Source organism: Mesoplodon densirostris, chromosome 5 (assembly GCF_025265405.1).
Source record: "Mesoplodon densirostris isolate mMesDen1 chromosome 5, mMesDen1 primary haplotype, whole genome shotgun sequence".
Lineage (NCBI taxonomy): Eukaryota > Metazoa > Chordata > Mammalia > Artiodactyla > Ziphiidae > Mesoplodon > Mesoplodon densirostris.
In genome coordinates, this window is record NC_082665.1 from 123,697,731 (window position 1) to 123,719,280 (window position 21,550).

At 44.9% G+C, this 21,550-nt stretch overlaps 2 protein-coding genes across 5 annotated transcripts in view; one reads left to right on the forward strand and one right to left on the reverse strand.

The window, feature by feature from the left end:
• Positions 1-12,613, forward strand: part of PLCL2 (phospholipase C like 2) — a 213,139-nt gene extending 200,526 nt beyond the window's left edge. The window contains exon 6 of the mRNA XM_060099474.1: positions 12,034-12,613. Coding sequence (XP_059955457.1) covers positions 12,034-12,213 — 180 coding nt within the window. The 3' untranslated portion in view covers positions 12,214-12,613. The remainder of the gene's footprint in view (positions 1-12,033) is intronic.
• The window catches only part of TBC1D5 (TBC1 domain family member 5), a 545,992-nt gene continuing 536,013 nt past the window's right edge, over positions 11,572-21,550 (reverse strand). For all 4 annotated transcript variants that reach the window (XM_060099476.1, XM_060099475.1, XM_060099477.1 and 1 more), the window contains 3 exons: positions 21,412-21,491; positions 20,472-20,606; positions 11,572-15,367 (listed from right to left, as the gene is read on the reverse strand). In XM_060099476.1, coding sequence (XP_059955459.1) covers positions 15,074-15,367; positions 20,472-20,606; positions 21,412-21,491 — 509 coding nt within the window. In that variant the 3' untranslated portion in view covers positions 11,572-15,073. The remainder of the gene's footprint in view (positions 15,368-20,471; positions 20,607-21,411; positions 21,492-21,550) is intronic.

Below are 21,550 nucleotides of genomic sequence, written 5' to 3' on the forward strand. Positions count from 1 at the left end.
GTGGGAGGCAAACTCATGAACAGAGGTTAGTATAGTGCCCAAAGTTTTAATGTAATTAGCAACAGCTAGGTCTTTCAGAGCATTTATAGATTCTCCCACGTGGGCAGACACCTGGAATGGCCTACCATACAATATTTCAAAGGGGCTTAATTTAAGTCTCATTTTGGGAGCCATTCTGATCTGTAGTAGGGCAATTGACAAGGCCTTATCCCAAGTTAAATTAGTCTCTTGACACATTTTAGCAATGCTCCTTCCAGTACGTATAATCTCTGGCTATAGGTCATGGGGCAACTGATATTTATCCAAAGGTAGATGGTTGGGATAAGTTTCAGAAATAAACTTAGAGTGTCCTTCTTAATAATGCAATTAAACTTTACAATTATGTAGCATGACAACAAGGAACTGTCTAGGAAGTGAGTCTTAGACAATAAATGCAGACCTCAATTAACAGAATCAGAATTTGATATCCACTGAAATGTAATCTCTTTCTCTCTAAAAAATACCCTCATTTTTCATCAAATACAGCCAAATTAAGATTAGTTTGTTTGCAAAATGAGTCTGGTTAATTGATCATATTGGCTCCTTTCAATTGGATGTGTTGGAATTTTTCATAAAGAGTCTCAGACTGAAATTTTAAAAGCCCTCTCAGGGCCAGGAAAGCCATGTCAAGGGCTTTTTATAGATTTTGCTTTACAGATGTAGGTGAATTCCTCACTTTTTGAGGTCCCCAAAGTACCTCAAGATTTTTGCACCTGTTAGGAAGTACCCTTCCTAATTTACCTGATAAAGCTGCTGGGAACCTAAGAGTTCCAGTAGCTGGAGGGATCAGGTAGAGAGAAAAAATAAATGTTTCAACTGTGATTACAAAGGTATAATCTACCAAATTGCTGTAAGTCATAATTAGCTTAAGGGGAAAGGTTTCCTTAAAACCAAAAAATTATAACGATATTCATCAGTTTACTCAGTCCTATATAATTAATTCTTTTTTACTAACAGTTTTATGAAATTAGAGTTGCCATTAGACTTTTAAAATCTAGTTTAGCAGTATGATTGTCAAAAAGTCCTTTCTATGCCTCTTCTTAGAGATGAAGCATTTTGCAAAGCATCAGCTTAACTGTCTATGAATGATAAAGGACTTAAAAAGGCAAGGTTAGAGATCTAATTATATATATATATATATATTTTTTTTTTTGAGGAACGCGGGCCTCTCACTGTTGTGGCCTCTCCCGTTGTGGAGCACAGGCTCTGGACACACAGGCTCAGCGGCCATGGCTCACGGGCCTAGCTGCTGTGCGGCATGAGGGATCTTCCCGGACCGGGGCATAAACCCGTGTCCCCTGCATCAGCAGGCGGACTCTCAACCACTGCGCCACCAGGGAAGCCCGATTATAATGTTTTTTTGACAAAGAAGCTTAATGGGGACTTCCCTGGTGGCGCAGTTGTTAAGAATCCACCTGCCAATGCAGGTGACATGGGTTCGAACCCTGGTCCGGGAAGATCCCACATGCCGGGGAGCAACTAAGCCCGTGTGCCACACCTACTAAGCCTGCGCTCTAGAGCTTGTGAGCCACAACTACTGAAGGCCGCGCTCCTAGAGCCCGTGCTCCGCAACGAGAAGCCACCACAATGAGAAGGCCATGCACTGCAACGAAGAGTAGCCCCTGCTCACTGCAACTAGAGAAAAGCCCGTGCGCAGCAACGAAGAGCCAATGCAGCCAAAAATAAATAAATTAAAATAAATAAATAAACAAGATTAATGAAGTTGTGACGTACAGCATTTTAACCTGGCTTAAGTGATTTACTTTCTAACTGTGACTTTCTCTTTCCTATAGCTTCTTGCTTCTTATCTATTTAAAGACCTTTCAATATTTCCTGTAGGATAGGTTTAGTATTGCTGTATTCTTTTAGTTTTTGCTTATCTGGGAAATTCTTTCTCCTTCTATTTTAAATGGTAATCTTGCTGGTAGATTCTAGGTTGCAGATTTTTTCCCTTACAGGATTTTGAATATATCTTGTCACTCCCTCTGGCCTGCAGTGTTTCTGTAGAGAAATCAGCTGATAGCCTTATGGGGGTTACCTTGTAATTAAGTCTTTGTTTTTCTCTTGCTGCCTACAGAAGCCTCTCTTTAACTTTTGCTATTTTAATTATAGTATGTCTTGGTGTAGGTCGGGTTTGGGTTTATCTTGTTTGGAACCCTCTGTGCTTCCTGTACCTGGATATCTGTTTCCTTCTTTAGGTTTGGGAAGTTTTCAGCCATAATTTCTTCAATTACATTTTCAATCCCCCTTTCTCTTTCTTCTCCTTCTGGAATCCCTATTATGCATAGATTGGCATGCTTTATATTAGTATCCCATAGGTCTCTTATATTGCTTTCATTTTTTTTTCTTTCAATTTCCTTTCTGTCTGCTGTTGTGATTGGGTGATTTCCACTATTCTATCTTCCAGATCATTTATTCGTTCTTCTGCATTACTCATTCTGTTATTCATTGCCTTTAGCTCAGCTTTCATCTCGGCGAAGGAGTTTCCTAATTTTTCTTGGTTTCTCTTTATAGTTTCTACCTCCTTTTTTTTTTTTACATCTTTATTGGAGTATAATTGCTTAACAATGGTTTGTTTCTGCTTTATAACAAAATGAATCAGTTATACATATACATATGTTCCCACATCCCCTCCCTCTTGCATCTCCCTCCCATCCTCCCTATCCCACCCCTCCAGGCGGTCACAAAGCACCGAGCTGATCTCCCTGTGCTACGCGGCTGTTTCCCACTAGCTATCTACCTTACGTTTGGTAGTGTATATATGTCCATGCCTCTCTTTCACTTTGTCACAGCTTACCCTTCCCCCTCCCCATATCCTAAAGTCCATTCTCTAGTAGGTCTGTGTCTTTATTCCTGCCTTACCCCTAGGTTCTTCATGACATTTTTTTCTTCTTAAATTCCATATATATATGTGTTAGCATACGGTATTTGTCTTTCTCTTTCTGACTTACTTCACTCTGTATGACAGACTCTAGGTCTATCCACCTCATTACAAATAGCTCAATTTCGTTTCTTTTTATGGCCGAGTAATATTCCATTGTATATATGTGCCATACCTTCTTTATCCATTCATCTGATGATGGACACTTAGGTTGTTTCCATCTCTGGGCTATTGTAAATAGAGCTGCTGTGAACATTTTGGTACATGACTCCTTTTGAACTATGGTTTTCTCAGGGTATATGCCCAGTAGTGGGATTGCTGGGTCATATGGTAGTTCTATTTGTAGTTTTTTAAGGAACCCCCATACTGTTCTCCATAGTGGCTGTACCAATTCACATTCCCACCAGCAGTGCAAGAGTGTTCCCTTTTTTCCACACCCTCTCCAGCATTTATTGTTTCTAGATTTTTTGATGATGGCCATTCTGACTGGTGTGAGATGATATCTCACTGTAGTTTTGATTTGCATTTCTCTAATGATTAAAGATGTTGAGCATTCTTTCATGTGTTTGTTCGCAGTCTGTATATCTTCTGTGGAGAAATGACTATTTAGGTCTTCTGCCCATTTTTGGATTGGGTTGTTTGTTTTTTTGTTATTGAGCTGCATGAGCTGCTTATAAATTTTGGAGATTAATCCTTTGTCATTTGCTTCATTTGCAAATATTTTCTCCCATTCTGAAGGTTGTCTTTTGTTCTTGTTGGTCTTGTTTATGGTTTCCTTTGCTGTGCAAAAGCTTTATGTTTCATTAGGTCCCATGTGTTTATTTTTGTCTTTATTTCCATTTCTCTGGGAGGTGGGTCAAAAAGGATCTTGCTGTGATTTATGTCATAGAGTGTTCTGCCTATGTTTTCCTCTAAGAGTTTGATAGTTTCTGGCCTTACATTTAGGTCTTTAATCCATTTTGAGCTTATTTTTGTGTATGGTGTTAGGGAGTGATCTAATCTCATACTTTTACATGTCCCCGTACAGTTTTCCCAACACCACTTATTGAAGAGGCTGTCCTTTCTCCACTGTACATTCCTGCCTCCTTTATCAAAGATAAGGTGACCATATGTGCGTGGGTTTATCTCTGGGCTTTCTATCCTGTTCTATTGATCTATCTTCCTGTTTTTGTGCCAGTACCATACTGTCTTGATTACTGTAGCTTTGTAGTATAGTCTGAAGTCAGGGAGCCTGATTCCTCAAGCTCCATTTTTCATTCTCAAGATTGCTTTGGCTATTCGGAGTCTTTTGTGTTTCCAAACAAATTTTGAAATTTTTGGTTCTAGTTCTGTGAAAAATGCCAGTGGTAGTTTGATAGGGATTGCATTGAATCTGTAGATTGCTTTGGGTAGTAGAGTCATTTTCACAATGTTGATTCTTCCAATCCAAGAACATGGTACATCTCTCCATCTATTTGTATCATCTTTAATTTCTTTCATCAGTGTCTTATAATTTTCTGCATACAGGTCTTTTGTCTCCTTAGGTAGGTTTATTCCTAGATATTTTATTCTTTCTGTTGCAGTGGTAAATGGGAGTGTTTTCTTGATTTCACTTTCAGATTTTTCATCATTAGTGTACAGGAATGTCAGAGATTTCTGTGCATTAATTTTGTATCCTGCAACTTTACCAAATTCATTGATTAGCTCTAGTAGTTTTCTGGTAGCATCTTTAGGATTCTCTATGTATAGTATCATGTCATCTGCAAACAGTGACAGCTTTACTTCTTCTTTTCCGATTTGGATTCCTTTTATTTCCTTTTCTTCTCTGATTGCTGTGGCTAAAACTTCCAAAACTGTGTTGAATAAGAGTGGTGAGAGTGGGCAACCTTGTCTTGTTCCTGATCTTAGTGGAAATGCTTTCAGTTTTTCATCATCGAGGATGATGCTGGCTGTGGGTTTGTCATATATGGCCTTTATTCTGTTGAGGAAAGTTCCCTCTATGCCTACTTTCTGCAGGGTTTTTATCATAAATGGGTGTTGAATTTTGTCGAAAGCTTTCTCTGCATCTATTGAGATGATCATATGTTTTTTCTCCTTCAATTTGTTAATATGGTGTATCACGTTGATTGATTTGCGTATATTGAAGAATCCTTGCATTCCTGGAATAAACCCCACTTGATCATGGTGTATGATCCTTTGAATGTGCTGTTGGATTCTGTTTGCTAGTATTTTGTTGAGGATTTTTGCATCTATGTTCATCAGTGATATTGGCCTGTAGTTTTCTTTCTTTGTGACATCCTTGTCTGGTTTTGGTATCAAGGTGATGGTGGCCACGTAGAATGAGTTTGGGAGTGTTCCTCCCTCTGCTATATTTTGGAAGAGTTTGAGAAGGATAGGTGTTAGCTCTTCTCTAAATGTTTGATAGAAATCGCCTGTGAAGCCATCTGGTCCTGGGCTTTTGTTTGTTGGAAGATTTTTAATCACAGTTTCAATTTCAGTGCTTGTGATTGGTCTGTTCATATTTTCTATTTCTTCCTGATTCAGTCTTTGCAGGTTGTGCATTTCTAAGAATTTGTCCATTTCTTCCAGGTTGTCCATTTTATTGGCATAGAGTTGCTTGTAGTAATCTCTCATGATCCTTTGTAGTTCTGCAGTGTCAGTTGTTACTTCTCCCTTTTCATTTGTAATAATTATTGATTTGAGTCTTCTCCCTTTTTTTCTTGATGAGTCTGGCTAATGGTTTATCAATTTTGTTTATCTTCTCAAAGAACCAGCTTTTAGTTTTATTGATCTTTGCTATCGTTTCCTTCATTTCTTTTTCATTTATTTCTGATCTGATTTTTATGATTTGTTTCCTTCTGCTAACTTTGGGGTATTTTTATTCTTTCTCTAATTGCTTTAGGTGCAAGGTTAGGTGGTTTATTCGAGATGTTTCCTGTTTCTTAAGGTGGGATTGTATTGCTATAAACTTCCCTCTTAGGACTGCTTTTGCTGCATCCCATAGGTTTTGGGTCGTCGTGTCTCCATTGTCATTTGTTTCTAGGTATTTTTTTATTTCCTCTGATTTCTTCAGTGATCACTTCGTTATTAAGTAGTGTATTGTTTAGCCTCCATGTATTTGTATTTTTTACAGATCTTTTCCTGTAATTGATATATAGTCTCATAGCGTTGTGGTCAGAAAAGATACTTGATACAATTTCAATTTTCTTAAATTTACCAAGGCTTGATTTGTGACCCAAGATATGATCTATCCTGGAGAATGTTCCATGAGCACTTGAGAAAAATGTGTATTCTCTTGTTTTTGGATGGAATGTCCTATGAATATCAGTTAAGTCCATATTGTTTAATGTATCATTTAAAGCTTGTGTTTCCTTATTTATTTTCATTTTGGATGATCTGTCTATTGGTGAAAGTGGGGTGTTGAAGTCCCCTACTATGAATGTGTTACTGTCGATTTCCCCTTTTATGGCTGTTAGTATTTGCCTTATGTATTGAGGTGCTCCTATGTTGGGTGCATAAATAGTTACAATTGTTAGATCTTCTTGGATCGATCCCTTAATCATTATGTAGTGTCCTTCTTTGTCTCTTCTAGTAGTATTTATTTTAAAGTCTATTTTGTCTGATATGAGAATTGCTACTCCAGCTTTCTTTTGGTTTCCATTTGCATGGAATATCTTTTTCCATCCCCTCACTTTCAGTCTGTATGTGTCTCTAGGTCTGAAGTGGGTCTCTTGTAGACAGCATATATATGGGTCTTGTTTTTGTATCCATTCAGCCAATCTGTGTCTTTCGGTGGGAGCATTTAGTCCATTTACATTTAAGGTAATTATCGATATGTATGTTCCTATTCCCATTTTCTTAATTGTTTTGGCTTCGTTATTGTAGGTCTTTTCCTTCTGCTGTGTTTCTTGCCTAGAGAAGTTCCTTTAGCATTTGTTGTAAAGCTGGTTTGGTGGTGCTGAACTCTCTCAGCTTTTGCTTGTCTGTAAAGGTTTTAATTTCTCCGTCAAATCTGAATGAGATCCTTGCTGGTCTACCTCTTTTTTACAGTAATCTGCATTTCTATCAATAGGCCTTGTCAATTTCCTCAATATTTTCATTATCTCCTTTTTGAACTCAGTGTCTATTAGACTGAAGAGGTCTGTTTCATTGTTCTTTTGGGGGAATTCTCTTGACCTTTTAATTGGGAGTGGTTCCTCTGCTTCTTCATCTTACTTATATTTCTTTTACTCTGTGAGTTTAGGAGAAACAGTTATCTACTGTGGTCTTGGAGTGCTACTTTTATGTGGGAGCATCCCTGTATACCCTGCATGGGTTTAATAGTTTTGGTGCAAGGACTGTTTTTAGTATGGATGTCTGTGACCTCTTTCCTCAGCCTGTACTGGCTGTTTGTGCTTGACAGGTGGTGTGCTTGACAGGTGGTGGTGTGGTGACTAGAGTCTGCACTGGGTTGTTCTATGGTTGTCGCTGCCCCGTCAGTGACAGTTGTTGGAGCAGAAGCTCCCAGATCTGATTCTGAGCTGCAGTGCGAGATAGGCGGGACTGGAGCACTCCCTCCAGAGAGGAGCTGCTGAGTGTTGCTTCGCCAGAGCCGTCCACAGGGGATTGTGCTCTGTGGTGTCGCCTGGCTGGGCTCACGAAGTACACTGTTGTCGGCACTGCCCTCGGCCCTACCTCCTCGGCGCGAGTGCAGGCAGTTGGCCCCGGTGTCCCTCAGGCACTGTGCTCAGAAAGCAAACAGCACAGATCCCAACACGCCAGTCCACTGAAGTCGGGTACCAGGAGAACAGCAGTCATGCACCTGGGCTCGCTGTGGGAGCCTTGGAAACAGCCCAGGCTCTGCCTCCGTGTGTGCTCCCACCAAGCCCACAGCTGCTAAGGCCAGACCCACCCCAGCCACAGTACACCTGCTGTCCCGCTCCCAGAGCTCATAGCAGCAGCACGAAGAAAGAGGCTGCTAAGGGGCACGCCCTGCCCCTCCCTTCACTCGCCCCTTAGCAGTGGTGCTTCGCTTCTATGGCAGGCCAGGGCTTCTTCCACGTACACTCCTGGTTGCCACCCATACCACACTCCACAGGCCCTTCAGGCTGTCTCCGTGTGGCCAGCCCCAGTCCTCTCCCTGGATCTGTCCTCTGAAGCCTGAGGTTCAGCACCCAGCCCCTGCACGTACCAGCAGGTGAGTGTCTCGGGCTGGGGAGTGCAGCGAGGTAGTTAGGATCCTCTGTGCTGGTCTCTCTCGTTTCTGCCTGCTGCCGACTGCTGTGTTCTCCTCCGAGCCTTTGAAGCTCCCTTTCTGTCCCAGCTGATGAGGGGGCTTCTCTGGGTGCGGGACTCTTTCCTCTTTTCCAGCTCCTTCCCAGGGACACAGGTCCCATCCCTATTCCTTTTTCCTTTTTTTTTTTTTTTGTGGTACATGGGCCTCTCACTGTTGTGGCCTCTCCCGTTGTGGAGCACAGGCTCTGGACGTGCAGGCTCAGCAGCCATGGCTCATGGGCCCAGCCGCTCCACGGCACGTGGGATCTTCCTGGACTGGGGCACGAACCCGTGTCCTCTGCATCGGCAGGCAGACTCTCAACCACTGCGCCACCAGGGAAGCCCCCCTATTCCTTTTTAAAAAATGTTTCATCCTACTCAGTTATAAGGAGATATTTCTAGACACTTCTGGGTGTCTGATATCTTGTGCCAGTGTTCAGTAGGTACTCTGAGAATTGTTCCACACGTGGATGTATTTTTGATGTGTTTGTGGGAGGAGGTGAGCTCCACGTCCTTCTATTCTGCCATGTTGGTTCCTCCCCCAACATTTTAAGATAACAACTAAAATTATAACATTATACCAGGACATATCCAAATTTCAGAAGCTTTATATAATTTCTAGAATGTCTATATTAAAAACATTTATCCATACCGTATAATCTGAGGAGGCTTATCACTCATTTGACAATGCTTCCCATGTAATTTAACATACCAAACAATCCTAGTTAGTTTAATATTTTTATCTGAGATGCCTTGGGGGCTCGCCAAAGCATCCCAAAATTAGCTAGAGGTCAAAAAATTTTAATTAATTAAAATTTGGTATTTGGGAAGTTTGTCAAAAAGTTTCAAAACACTTGGTCAAATAAGATCATAGGTCATTCCTTAACCAAAATGAGAAGAGATCTCAAAAGCAAATATAGATCACTGAAAGGCACAGAAACTCAATCTGTTATCAGTGGCAGCATTCCAGGAAAACTTTGTCCTCTTACCAGTGAGAGAAAAAAATCTAGTCTTGCACCAGCTTACTTTTAATAATAAAATTCATTTACTTACTTAAGTTAAATTCAACCTAAACTTAGTCTTTGCTGACCATGCACAAACTCTTTTCTCAGAGTTCCTTTTCTACAAACCTTCCATCACTGTCTGTATCCATATTATTTTGCCCCTTAATTCTCCTATCTAGAAACAACCAGATGAACTTGCATCATTTAACTTAATTTAGCACAACTCTAAAATTTCACGTTACCAAATATCTGGAGAGATCATTTACATCTCAAAGGCACAGGAAAAGAAATGCAAATTTCTCTTCTAACTACTTACATAAAACCCAGCCATCTTGGGCTATTTTTGAACTTCTTTTTTTCCAGTTCCCAAATATCCAGTGCAGTTTAAACAAACAAATGACACTAATAGACAATAATGTATATCATCTGCTCACATTCACAAGCCTCATTTTCAGCAAAACGAGGAAGAAAGAATAGGATTTGGACTCAGGTACCGAGACACTCATTCACATACATTCACACACACCCCCCCCCCAAGATAAAAGCAATTGCAAAAGACCCACTCTGATATAACAGCTGAGCCGTTAGGGGCCATTGTTCTACAGATCTCAGGGAGTGTTGAGGCCACACAATGTTTCCAAAAAAAAATTTTCTTTCATTTATGGGGGCATAGCTAAAGATCTCCAAGTTTTGCAAAAATACCCCAGGGGACTATAAGATGAAACAGAGCTCTGATCATCCATACCTAATTATTCACAATTGGTGTTATCAGATATCAAGCAAACAGCAGTTCAGATGGGTCTCTCAGGGTCATAGGTCCCTAGCCACAAAACGGGAGAAACCCAGCCAATGTCCCATCAGAGATGAAGCTGAATAAATGACCAAGGCCAGTTCAAAAAAGGGAAATATCCCAACCAATGCTCCCCCACAGGCAAAACCAACACAATAGAGAAGGATACCCTAAAAAGAAGTAGAGATGGTCTAGTAAAGATGTAGTTGTAATGTTTAAAAAAAAAAAATCCTGATGGAATTTTGAAATGTTTTATATATATCAACATTCTTTGAATAAATACTTTCTAAATTAAAAAAAAAAAAAAAAAAGAAGGATACCCTGGTGTCGTCACACGAGCCCAGCCTGCGCAAGCTGGAATGACTTACCCCCAAGCGACACTGAATGTGGACCACTGCTCCGGACGTTTCTCGGTTCCGAACAGCCTTGTGCCGAGGGGTGGCCAGCGCCTGTCAGGGATAGTCCCTCTGAGATCCGCAGAACGAAGTGTACTCTGGCAGCTGCTGTGCCTCAGGGAGGGGGCTGCCTCTGGCTGGGGTCGACCTGTCACAGGCACAGACTCTTGGCTGGCTCACCAAAATTGCTAGCAAACACGTTTGTGTGCCCGATGCACAGTGAGGCCAAACAATACCAAAACGTTGGAGTTTGGAGCAGAGAAAGGTTTATTGTAGGGTCACGCAAGGAGAAGGGTGGCTTGTGCCCCCAAAACCCTGAACTCCCCGAAAGGTTTCAGCAAAGCATCTTTAAAGGCCAGGTGAGGGAAGGGGGTCGCAGGGTATGTGATCAGCTCATGCACAATTCTCTGATTGGCTGATGGAGAGGTAACAGGGTGGCGTCACAGGGGTTAACATTATCAGTGCTTAGGCTCCAGGAGGCCTGGGGGCTATGTGCTCAAGGTCATCAAGTAGTTAACATCTTCTGTTTGATGGGGGGTTTTCACATCTGTGAAATAACTCAGGACATGTGCACCAGATGCTGTTACCTGGGTGCTTCAGGGAGGAGCTAAAGAGTGGAGATGGGGGAAGGGCCTGTCGCGGGAAGGCCCCATAGGGTTCCGCTCGGTTACATTAGTGAAGGCACCTAAAGTCTGCTGTGCTCCTGAGCAGACACCCAGGTGAGCCCTCCTGGATTGGGGACTTCGGCTCCAGAACAGCCCGGAAGTCCTCGTGGGCCCCAGACATGCTGAGGTCCAACCACTCGTAACTTGCATTCCGATTTGCATGAAAACAAAAACTATTTGACACTTTTGTGCCTCTTTCAGACTCCCAAAGTGGTGTGAGTGTCCTCTTCTTTGTCTTCCCTCCACTGTGTGTACTGGGAAGAAAGGTGTCTGCTGGCCCCAGGGACAGCAGGTGGCTGTCTTTGCTCTCTCTGGCTCTCAGCCACGTGGCCACTGCACGGTGGTGGCCGAGGGCAGGAGAGTTTCTGTGGTCACTCACCTCAGAAGGAAGGCAACTGTTTTTCTCTGATATTCTGGCAAGAAAGCTTTGACAAAATCAACCGAAATACAGAATCCCTGCTGTTTCAGCTCAATAAGAGCACTGAATTGTGATTGATTGTTAATTTTGGATTCAAAAACTGCACAACACTAACAGATATGATTTGAAATATTTTTAATGTATTAACAACTAAGACATCTTTTGTGGTCAGACAGTAAGTTTGTTGATTGGCCAGGTGTTGACAATGGCTGGTCACTGGCTCTGGTGTTTTGCATCTGCTAATGGTCATTCCTTTCCTGGCTGCTCCAGCCTCTCTGCCCCAACCCCAGGTGAGTGGCGGGCAGATCACCCTGGACATTCATCAAGAGCCCTGCCTGCTTGATTCCATGTATGTAAACATAAAGTACCCAGAAAACGGAAAGGACTGAAAAGGCAGCACACTCTTGGAGTCTGGCGTTGGGAACCGGGAAAACAAACTTGTTTTTTTGTTAAAATTGACCTATTTGGATTCAATGCCGGTCAGAAATAAATATGCCCTCTTGCAGAAGCAAAATATTTCTATTTCAGTGGAAGACCTATATTGTCAAACTGTAACCATAAGTCAGGTCTCATCTCACAATGTCTAACAAATTGCATGTTTTTTCACAGGGACAAGCAGATCTCTTGAAGTACGCCAAGAACGAGACTGTGGAGAACCTGAAGCAGATCCACTATGCGGCTGTCTCCTGTGGACTCAATAAACCAGGCACAGAAAACACCGACATCCAGAAGCCGCGCCGGAGCCTTGAAGTCATACCCGAAAAAGCAAACGATGAAACTGGAGAATGAGGGCACCTTCTAGAGATGATTACAGAATTTATAACTCTAGGACCAATTGTAGCCAGATGGGACATTTGCTTTGCACTCACTAATGAAAAATAATATTGGGGATTTTAAAGCACAACTGGAATAGCTAATTGCCGTCTATTAAAACTGTGAATGTATGTAGCAACTCTGCGTGTGGAGGCAAATAAACTCTTTAACAAGAAATTCTCTTCCTGGCCCAAATATGCTATATTTGTATACAAAGACATCATAACTCAGTTCCAGTGTGAACAACAGACTAGCCACTCTAGTTCCAGCTAGAAACAGACATTTTCCGAACTGAAAACAGTGTCTTAAGATGCAGATGGATTGTATGGTCTAATTAGCACTTACTGGGGAAAAACCGAATCTACAAGTTTTACTTATGTATGATTGCTGGGGTCTCTGGGTTCCAGATGTTTTTGTAGGTGTGCCTGCTGAGCCATGGTTACAAAGGAGAATGTAAGTAGCCTTGAACTTGGAGAGCCACTAGGTTCAAGGGCACTGCGGCTGGACAGACACTCCTGGCTGGAGACACCTGCTGGGTACACAATGTAAAGGCAACCAACCTGGAAGCAACACACTGTACACAGTTTTTCATTGTATTAAGTAGTGGTCACATTAAAAAGATATTTTATGATATTTCTCCAATAACAGTCGTGAATTTAATGAAAGTTTAACTTTTTTAAAATTTCCAGTTCAAGATATTCTACTCTTAAGAGTGGCCAGTTGCTTGATGAACAGCTTTGTCAAAAATAAGTTGCTTGTCTGGCTTGACATTTTGCTTTTAGTACATACAGCAGCCATGACTTTACATAGTGGCAGCTGTCTGTAAAGCAACCGACACCTCTTCCCCCTTCTCGGCCTGTTGATTCCTGCCATAGGGGAGTGAGCCTGGACGTGGTGCAGACAGTAAGCCAGGGGCAGGTGAAGGGGCTGGAGCGGGTGCCATGCTCCACTGGCCAGCCGAGTCTTTAATCCAAGACTTCTTTATTGTCCAAATCACTGAAACTTCATGCTATTTTAGAAAATCTACTGGACACTGAAGCCTAATTACGGCTCCTCCCAAACCAAACTGCTCTCAAATTTGGGAAGGGTAAAAGCTTTCTAAACCTTCAATAACCAACCGCTTTTTCATTTGTCCATATTCTTTTCAGTGACTCAGGTAAGTAAGCCAGATAACTATGTGGAATCCCCAACTTGGTGCCTCCTTATTTCCTCACAGTTAGGGAAATGGTCAGGCTGATATACTGAATTTATTTATGCCCAGACCCTGAAGTATCCTTTTACAAAACAATTCCTTTTCCCAGTTCTTGTCATTTGCCTGCTGATAGTGTGCTTAAATTAAGGTATACATCTCCACTGGTCTTCACTCAATGTCATTCCAGTCAGAAAATTAAACCTCTCTGTTACTTGAATAATAGTGTGGTTTCCTGCTCACACCAGCCAGCAACCAGCCGAGGCTCTTAGCTCTGAAATTAACTCTACATTGGAAAAAAAACAAAAATATGTAGAAAACAGTAAAGAATTAAAAGTAGATTTGTAGACTGAGAAAATAATGTGTAATTTAGATTATTGCTAGCAATCCTTGAACTTAGCTGGCAAGTAAATAGCAATATTCAGTGAAAATCCAGAAATCATAAAAAATGACTTAAAATATTTTAAAATTGAAAAAAATGCTACATTTATAGTAATGGCAGATATTATCTAATATGTGACTTACATGACTGAGACCAAGGCACCTGTCATTCGCTAGGGTTCATATAGGCTTTTAGAATCCGCAGACTTCAAAACCGAAGGGGTCTATGAGATCATTCCATCCGACGTGTCCTTTCCCAGATGCAGATGTTGCAGACAAAAGCAATAAAATGTGGTGCCTGAGGTCACAAAGTCTGTCGGGGAGTGACCCAGCCCAGGGTTTGCTCCATGTTTCCATGCTAAGAAAGTCAGCCTTCTTTTGACCCCTCTCTTCAAAGGGATAAGCCAAGCAAAGGAAAAAAGCAGGTGCACTTGCTGGGGAGTTGTTTCCCAAGTCGCAGTGTTTCTCCTGCTTGTCTAGATCCCACTCCAGGGAGCACTGTCTCCTTCCTTTAAGACGATGACCCAAATCAGCAGAGCACACAGTCATGCCTTATTCGTGGCTAAGTGACCCTCTTTTCTGACTATGAAAGATTCTAAAGGATGAAATACAATTGTTTAAGGAGGGGCAGTGATGGCCGTAGTTGATGTGGTCTGAGGTTTAGAAATGTATTCTTTAACAAACGAAAAAAACTGGAACCGGGTCGCAGGTAAATATGATTCCTAAGTTTAGACCCTGTTCCTAAAGAGTACTGTAACTATCTGGGAGGTTTTTTCCAGCCCTGGGGTCCACTAGTTCTAGTCCATTTGGTTGCACCTGGCCTCTACTGTACGGCTTCCCGAGGGAGGAATGAAGTATGAAATAGGCTGAGATACAGATTTCCAAAGAGAGTGTTTTCTTGGTATCAGTTTTCCTAATGCCTGATGCTCTGGGGGAGGGAAGATTTGAAACCCACTTCTTCCTTCTAGATATACCGGATGGAGTGGCCACACCGTCTTCGCTGGGGAGGAGAGGGCAAAGCAAGTGATTCTAGCTGTGGTTTGGTCTTTTTGAACAGTGAGTGTGACGCTGGGGACCTTACTGGCGGGGCCGGGTGAGCTACAGGGGAAAGCCGTCTGCATTTTGGGGAAGGTCTGCCGGCGTGCTCAGCGTGCCCCCTGCTTCTCTCCGCAGGTTTCAAGGGCTGCACCAAGGCCACGTACGCGCTGGGAAGAGGCTGGGTTTCAGAGGCGTCTTCACGGGGCTGCGGGGGTGGCCGGGCGGCGGTCAGAGGTCCAGGGGGCTCACGATGGTGAAGCCCGAGTCCTTGCTGTTGCCGCTGCTGTCGTCGTCGGGGCTGGAGCTGGGGCTGCCGGACGAGGCCGAGGCCGAAGCCAGGCCGGTCAGCGGGTCTGAGAACACCGGGGCGCGCCGGGCCGAGCTCCGGAGGGGCCGCGGGGCCGGGGCCTGAGCCTGGCCGACCGGGGGCGCCCTGGCGCCGCCCCCTTCGTCGTCCTTGGAGACGAGGATGAAGTCGTCCGTGTCGCCTTTCTCCCTGTGCCCCCGCGCTGCTGAAGGGGCCTGGGAAGGAGTCAGAGCACGGCGGGGTGGGGGAGGGAAGAAACGGTGAGACGGTGAGACGCGGAGCAGGGCGGGGGCCCCACGATCCCCCCGGAAAGACGCAGGGAGGCCCCTCCGATGGGAGCTGTGGGCCTGGGGAGCGGAGCACACGGCCCGCGGCCCCGCCCTGCTCATTACCCTCCTCCTGGGGCGCCAGCTTGCCCATGTGAGGGGGCGTGGGGTGAGGACAGCTTGTCCGTCCTCGCCCCTGCCCTCGGGTGTGGCCGCCACGCAGTGAGTGACACGCCCAGATGGTTATGAGGCCACAGGCTGGCTCCCCAGTGTGCCCCCCACCCCCATCTGCAGGGATGCTACTACCGCCTGCAGTGGGGCTGCAGGGGGCGCCCAATGTGCTCCATCTCCTCCTCACATCTCACAGCCGGCTCATCCTGGCTGAGCGCGCCGGGGGCCTCCCGGGACAATGCGGGGGGCTGGGAGCTTCTACAGACACAGAAACCCGGAATGGTCCTTTGCAAAAAGTATAGAGACGCAATGGCTTTACTCTACAATTATTTTCCTTTCTTTCTGAGTCATTATGTGTTTTGATTTTAACGAAAGCAGCTGACATCCAAGGACACCAGTCAAGGTTTTGGGTTAAGATCAGAGAAGCTCCTGCCAGCCCTGGGATGGAAGTAAAGCCACAGTCTAACCGGGGATGTTCCAGCCTGGCAGGAAGAGCCCTTACCCACGGCCAACTAAGCCAATGCAGTGGCCACACCTGCTGCCTGCCCCGCCCGCCTACTCTCCCCGAGGGGTGGGGGGAATTGGGGCAGGGCCTTAAGTCTAAGGAGGGGTACAGAGCCCCTTGGCTGGAAGGCCCCCCCGGGGAACTCTGGCTCCAGCATGGCCAAGACCACCTTTGGGCTATGGGCAGAGCCTGGATAGAGAGTCAGCAACACTCCTCAGGGAATCTGGGTGTGACTGACAGGCCCCCTCTGAATTTCATGTTCTCCTGAGTGACATGTGGGCCAGTGGCTAAATAATGGCTCAGGTGTCTCCCCCTCTGACAATTTGCCTACTTTTAAGAGATTTAATCGGAGAACAGGAACAGAATGGCATTAAAGATCCCAGTGCTGAGACACAGCAGGCCTCAAGGTTCTTCAGCTCAAGTTGTAAAGCTGTTTATAGCCTGTCAACACAGCAATTCTTACAAAACGGAAGAGACATGCAGCACATGGCCCTGCAGTAGAAGGGGACGTGATTCCTAATGGCACTAGGGCAGTTTGGTGAGACAGATGGCCCTTTCTCATCCCATTACTGCCCTCTGTGAGGTGGTCGGGGCCAGGGGGCCTCAGGGGAGGGTGTGCCCCCCATGTCCATGCCCGCGGGTGCACCTCAGACCTTGGCTTTGGCCTCCCACCTCCAGACTGCAGATGCTTTGTTCATGTGACTGCTGTGCTGAGCTATAAGCCGCGAGAACCTTGACCTCCCACCCCACTCAGGAGCTTATCTGAGGTTGACAACAGAGTGAGCAAGGACAGTCCTATTTTCAGAGTGGTGTCTCTACCACAGAAATGCCAAGATAACCTATCCGCCTTTAGCATACAGTGAGGACATGGGCAGGACTTGAAGAGGAGAAACACCCGTAACGTGTTTTAGCCTGTGGCTAGAAGGAAAGATGGTTCCTACCATCACTAATTATCTGGCTTGTTTCTGGAAAAGCAGTGGAGTCAAGTTATAAACGGTGAGTGACACCGCCCTCCCCCCAGTTTCCGGATACAGCCATGACTGGCCCAGACAAGGCACGTTAGAACTGCCAGGGCTTCTGCAACCATCTTTTCTTCTTACCCCACTGCACCATTATCTTACGAACCAAGAACTGAAGCCCAGGTCAGAGGCCTGGAGACTTGGCCGAGGTCACAAGCAGATGAAAAGACCCCATTCTTCTGGATTCCCACCTAGAATTTTTTTCTAAACCCAAGTAAGCTTCTTTCTGGATTTCCACAGCAATCTCAGCTACTACCTGGTGCCGTTTCTATCCTTTACAGAAACTTTGTAATTTCCTAGGTCGGTCTTCTCTTTCTGCCAAACACAGGCGTGTGTCACACGATATAAAAAGTTTCTCAACATGTCAGGCAGTCCTGCCTACAGCTGGCCAGGACGGCCACCTTCCCGGCCCTGCCACCCCACACCACTCCTGTCGCTCAGCTTGATTTAGGATCGCAGTGGAAGCAGGTGCTGTTCCACAGGAATGTTCCACGCTGATGAAATGTCCCCTCTCTGTGCTGTCCAGGCAGGTAGCCCTACTCACATGAGGATACTGAGCACTGGAGAGGTACCTAGTGTGACTGAGGAACTGAATTAACTTTGAATTCTCTTTGATCCTGATGAATTTAAATTGAATTTTAAGTAGACACCTGTGGCTAGTGGCTACTGCATTAGCCCCCCGCAGTTCTGGAGCACAGATAAAAATATGGGACCAAAGACCAGTGAGGCAGGTGATACGGGCTGATGGACTGATGAATCAAGGGTCCTCCAAGTCCCTCCTTCTGCTGTGGTAGATTTGAGTGAAGTTCATCCAAAACCTCCCAAAGATTCACAAAGGAGTGTGTGAAGGACAGACTGCGGAAGGGAAGCACAGAATGAGGCTCTTTTCACCCCACAGAATACAATTTCCAGGACGTCCCTGGTGGCGTCATGGTTAAGAATCCGCCTGCCAGTGCAGGGGACACGGGTTCGATCCCTGGTCCAGGAAGATCCCACATGCCGCGGAGCAACTAAGCCCGTGCGCCACAACTACTGAGCCTGCGCCCTAGAGCCACAACTACTGAGCCTGTGTGCCACAACTACCGAGGCCCGCACGCCTGGAGCCCGTGCTCCGCAACAAGAGAAGCCACTGCAATGAGAAGCCCGTGCACCACAACGAAAAGTAGCCCCCTCTTGCCACAACTAGAGAAAGCCTGTGCGCAGCAATGAAGACCCAACACAGCCAAAAATAAATTAATTTAAAAAGAGGAAAAAAGAATACAGTTTCCCCTCTGCTGTTGGCAGAGCTCGAGAGAAGATGTGTAATCAGAGGGAAAGAACAGCCACATCTCCACCAGCTTCCCAGGGGGGAGTGGGGTGCGTGCACTGCCACAAAGGAGGCGCCCTTTTAGTCCCTGGTGGGGAGGGGCACTGGCAGGGGGACAGGGCCCTCTGCTCCAAGGTGGGGTGAGCCCAGTTCTCTGCGGGAACGAGGGCCTATCACACTGCATCGCCCTTCCCGGCTCACGGCCAGCTCATGTGGAAGCTGCACTGGGTCTGTCGGGGCTGTGCTGGCAGCTGGTAGGTTCTTACAAATCTGAAAACTGGGAAGGACGAGTACAAAGTATACTCAAGAAGTTTTCAATTAGCAAATTTGTTAGTGTTCTTCAAAGCTCTTTTTCTGTAGTATTTTTAGACATTCAACTAAAAAAAAATCACGCTAAATTTTAAAATAAAATTGTCGAATAAAAATGGTCGGGGGTGGGCCTAAGCTCAATAATATGTGAATAAATAAATAATTATTGAAAATTAAACATCTGGGCATGGAAGGGGAATCTGGAGGAACTAATCGAGGTAAGCTTGCAATATTACTGTTGGATTCATGTGGCTTTAAAATGCAGACTGAAAATGCTCTCTGAAAATTCCCTTCTAAAGCTGGATGAAACGGACCACACACGGTTCTCTTCTGGAAGAGTACTCTTAAAACTGAAAAAGTCCCATTCTAAAATGTCACTTTGCTTCTTTAAAATCACAAAACATAATTTACAAGCATCTGGATGCTAGTTTTTGAGAAAGTAACTTAGATGAGAGCTAATGGGAGATTTTCAAGATGAAACTCTGCACACCATTTTAAAAAGAATATTATTAGGAATGTTTAGTCCCATCAGATCACACACCGGGAGGCAGCGTGGTGGAGCTGGAAGCTGACTGAACTGGGACACGGGTTCAGAAAATAATTCCTCACTGGTAAACCGAGCAGGTGTTTCTTTGATCCTTCCTAACTGGAAAATTCTGGGATTCTATGTTAGAACAAATTACACACCATGTTGACACCCAAGAGCGCAGGTCAGCAAACGACAGCTCGTGGACCAAATCCAGCCTGTGGCCTGTTTTTGTGTGGCTCTCAAGCTGAGAATGGCTTATGTATACATATATACTTTTTAAATTTTTATTTTATTTTGGCATATAGTTGATTGGCAATGTTGTGTTAGTTTCAGGTGTATAGCAAAGTGATTCAGTTATACATATACATGTATCTATTCTTTTTCAAATTCTTTTCCCATTTAGGTTATTATAGAATATTGAGTAGAGTTCCCTGTGCTATACAGGAGGTCCTTGTTGGTTATCTATTTTATATATAGTAGTGTGTATGTGTTAATCCCAGACTCCAAATTGATCCCTCTCCCCCAACCTTCTTCCCTCAGTAACCATAAGTTTGTTCTCCAAGTCTGTGAGTCTGTTTCTGTTTTGTAAATTTTAAAGGGCTGTAGAAACAAGCAAGCTAGCACACCAAATACAAAAACAGATATGTGACAGAGAGCACATGTGGGAAAATCCTAAAATATTTACTCTCTGGCCCTTTACAGAAAAAAATTGCTGACCTATGTGGCTTAGAGGATGGACATTGAGAAGTCTTTCCCCATGAAGGCCAAAGAGGTTCTAGGCCAGTGAAGTACACTCAAGACAGCATTAGGAAAGCACAGATAGTACTTCTTGTGCTAAAGGGGAATGGAGGCATCAGCTGAAGGCAACTGACCAATAACTGAGGCAGAGATCCAGCTTTCTAACACTGCACGGTGGGACTGGCAGGAAGCTCAGGCCGAAGCTGCTGCATACAGGTGTGTAGACTGTGCACTGCACAACTCCAGGAGACACTAGTCTACTCTGAAGGGCACTGCCCAGGGCACTGGAGTACACAACTTGCACAGCTATGTACATCACCCCTGGCTTAGGTCACTTGTATTTTACAGTTGAACTTCACACACGGTCACGTGAAGTAACTTTGGTGGGCTTGTATTATCCATAATTTGAATGTGTGTGCATCCCCCCTCCCCTTCTGTCCCAGGCTAATGTGACAGTGTTCTCAGAGCGCCTGTACCTGCTTGGTGGCCCTGGGCAGGTGACCCTGGCCGCTGGAGCAGTAGTGGTCATCTGAGATGGTGATCTGCTCGTTCTCCTCGGCTTCCAGCTGGCTCTGGTTGAAACGCAGGGAACCTTTTAGAATGTCTTTGATCTGTTTTCAAAGAAGAAGAATATCCATGAGAAAGATGAATGAGTTTGGTTTTAAATGTCCGCTAAACCTCGAATACATCTGAATCAGACTTGTCATTGACTGTTCTTTTAGAGTGTGGATATGAATTTATAACCATCAGAAAGAAAGAACAGGAGAAAAATCCAGCTCTATATCAAAACCACTGACTTACGAATGACCAAGGAAGACGTTACAGCCTGAATGGCCAGGTTCTCACAGGGGCAGATGGGCTGTCACGCCCTCGGTGGTTATCCTAGAGCAGGAAGCACCACGTGCCCTCACACCCGGCTCCACGGAACAGCCCTCAGCCTCTGAAGGGGCCCACCCCAGCTGAGGGCTAATAACGCAGGCCACATCTCTTCACTGACATTTCTGTTCCATTCAGTCCTTCAAGGGTCGAGTCACTGCAGCCCTTGAGGGGCTGAGGCCTGTTATAGGAGGTGATCGTTTATGCCTTGTGCTCCCAGGACATTCGTGATGAGTGACTGGACTTGAGCTGGACCACACACCCCACAGCAGCTTCAATGTGGAGCAAACAGAACAGCTTGGCTAAGAGGAAGGGGCAGGGGTGGGAAATGAGAAACCGGTCTGGGCTGCAGGCTGGTCAGACGTAACTGCTGGGCGGAGCAGGGCCCTGAGCAGGTAGAGTCAGGAGGGGTCTGTCTGGGAGGAGACGCAGGGCCAGGGGACACTGGCTCTGATGTCACGGTACCCGTGCCCTGGTGCCCTCCCCAACAGGCACTGCAAGGGTGGCTTGTGTGACACAAAGTCAGAGCAGCAGACATACCTGCTTTAGTCCCGCCAGGGAAACCAGAATTTGATCTTCTTTTTCCAAATTTTCTTGTAGAATCACTTCTTGAATATTTACTGAAAATAGAAGAATGACATTTTGTAACTAGTGCCCTGGGTGTAACTTATCTGCTGTC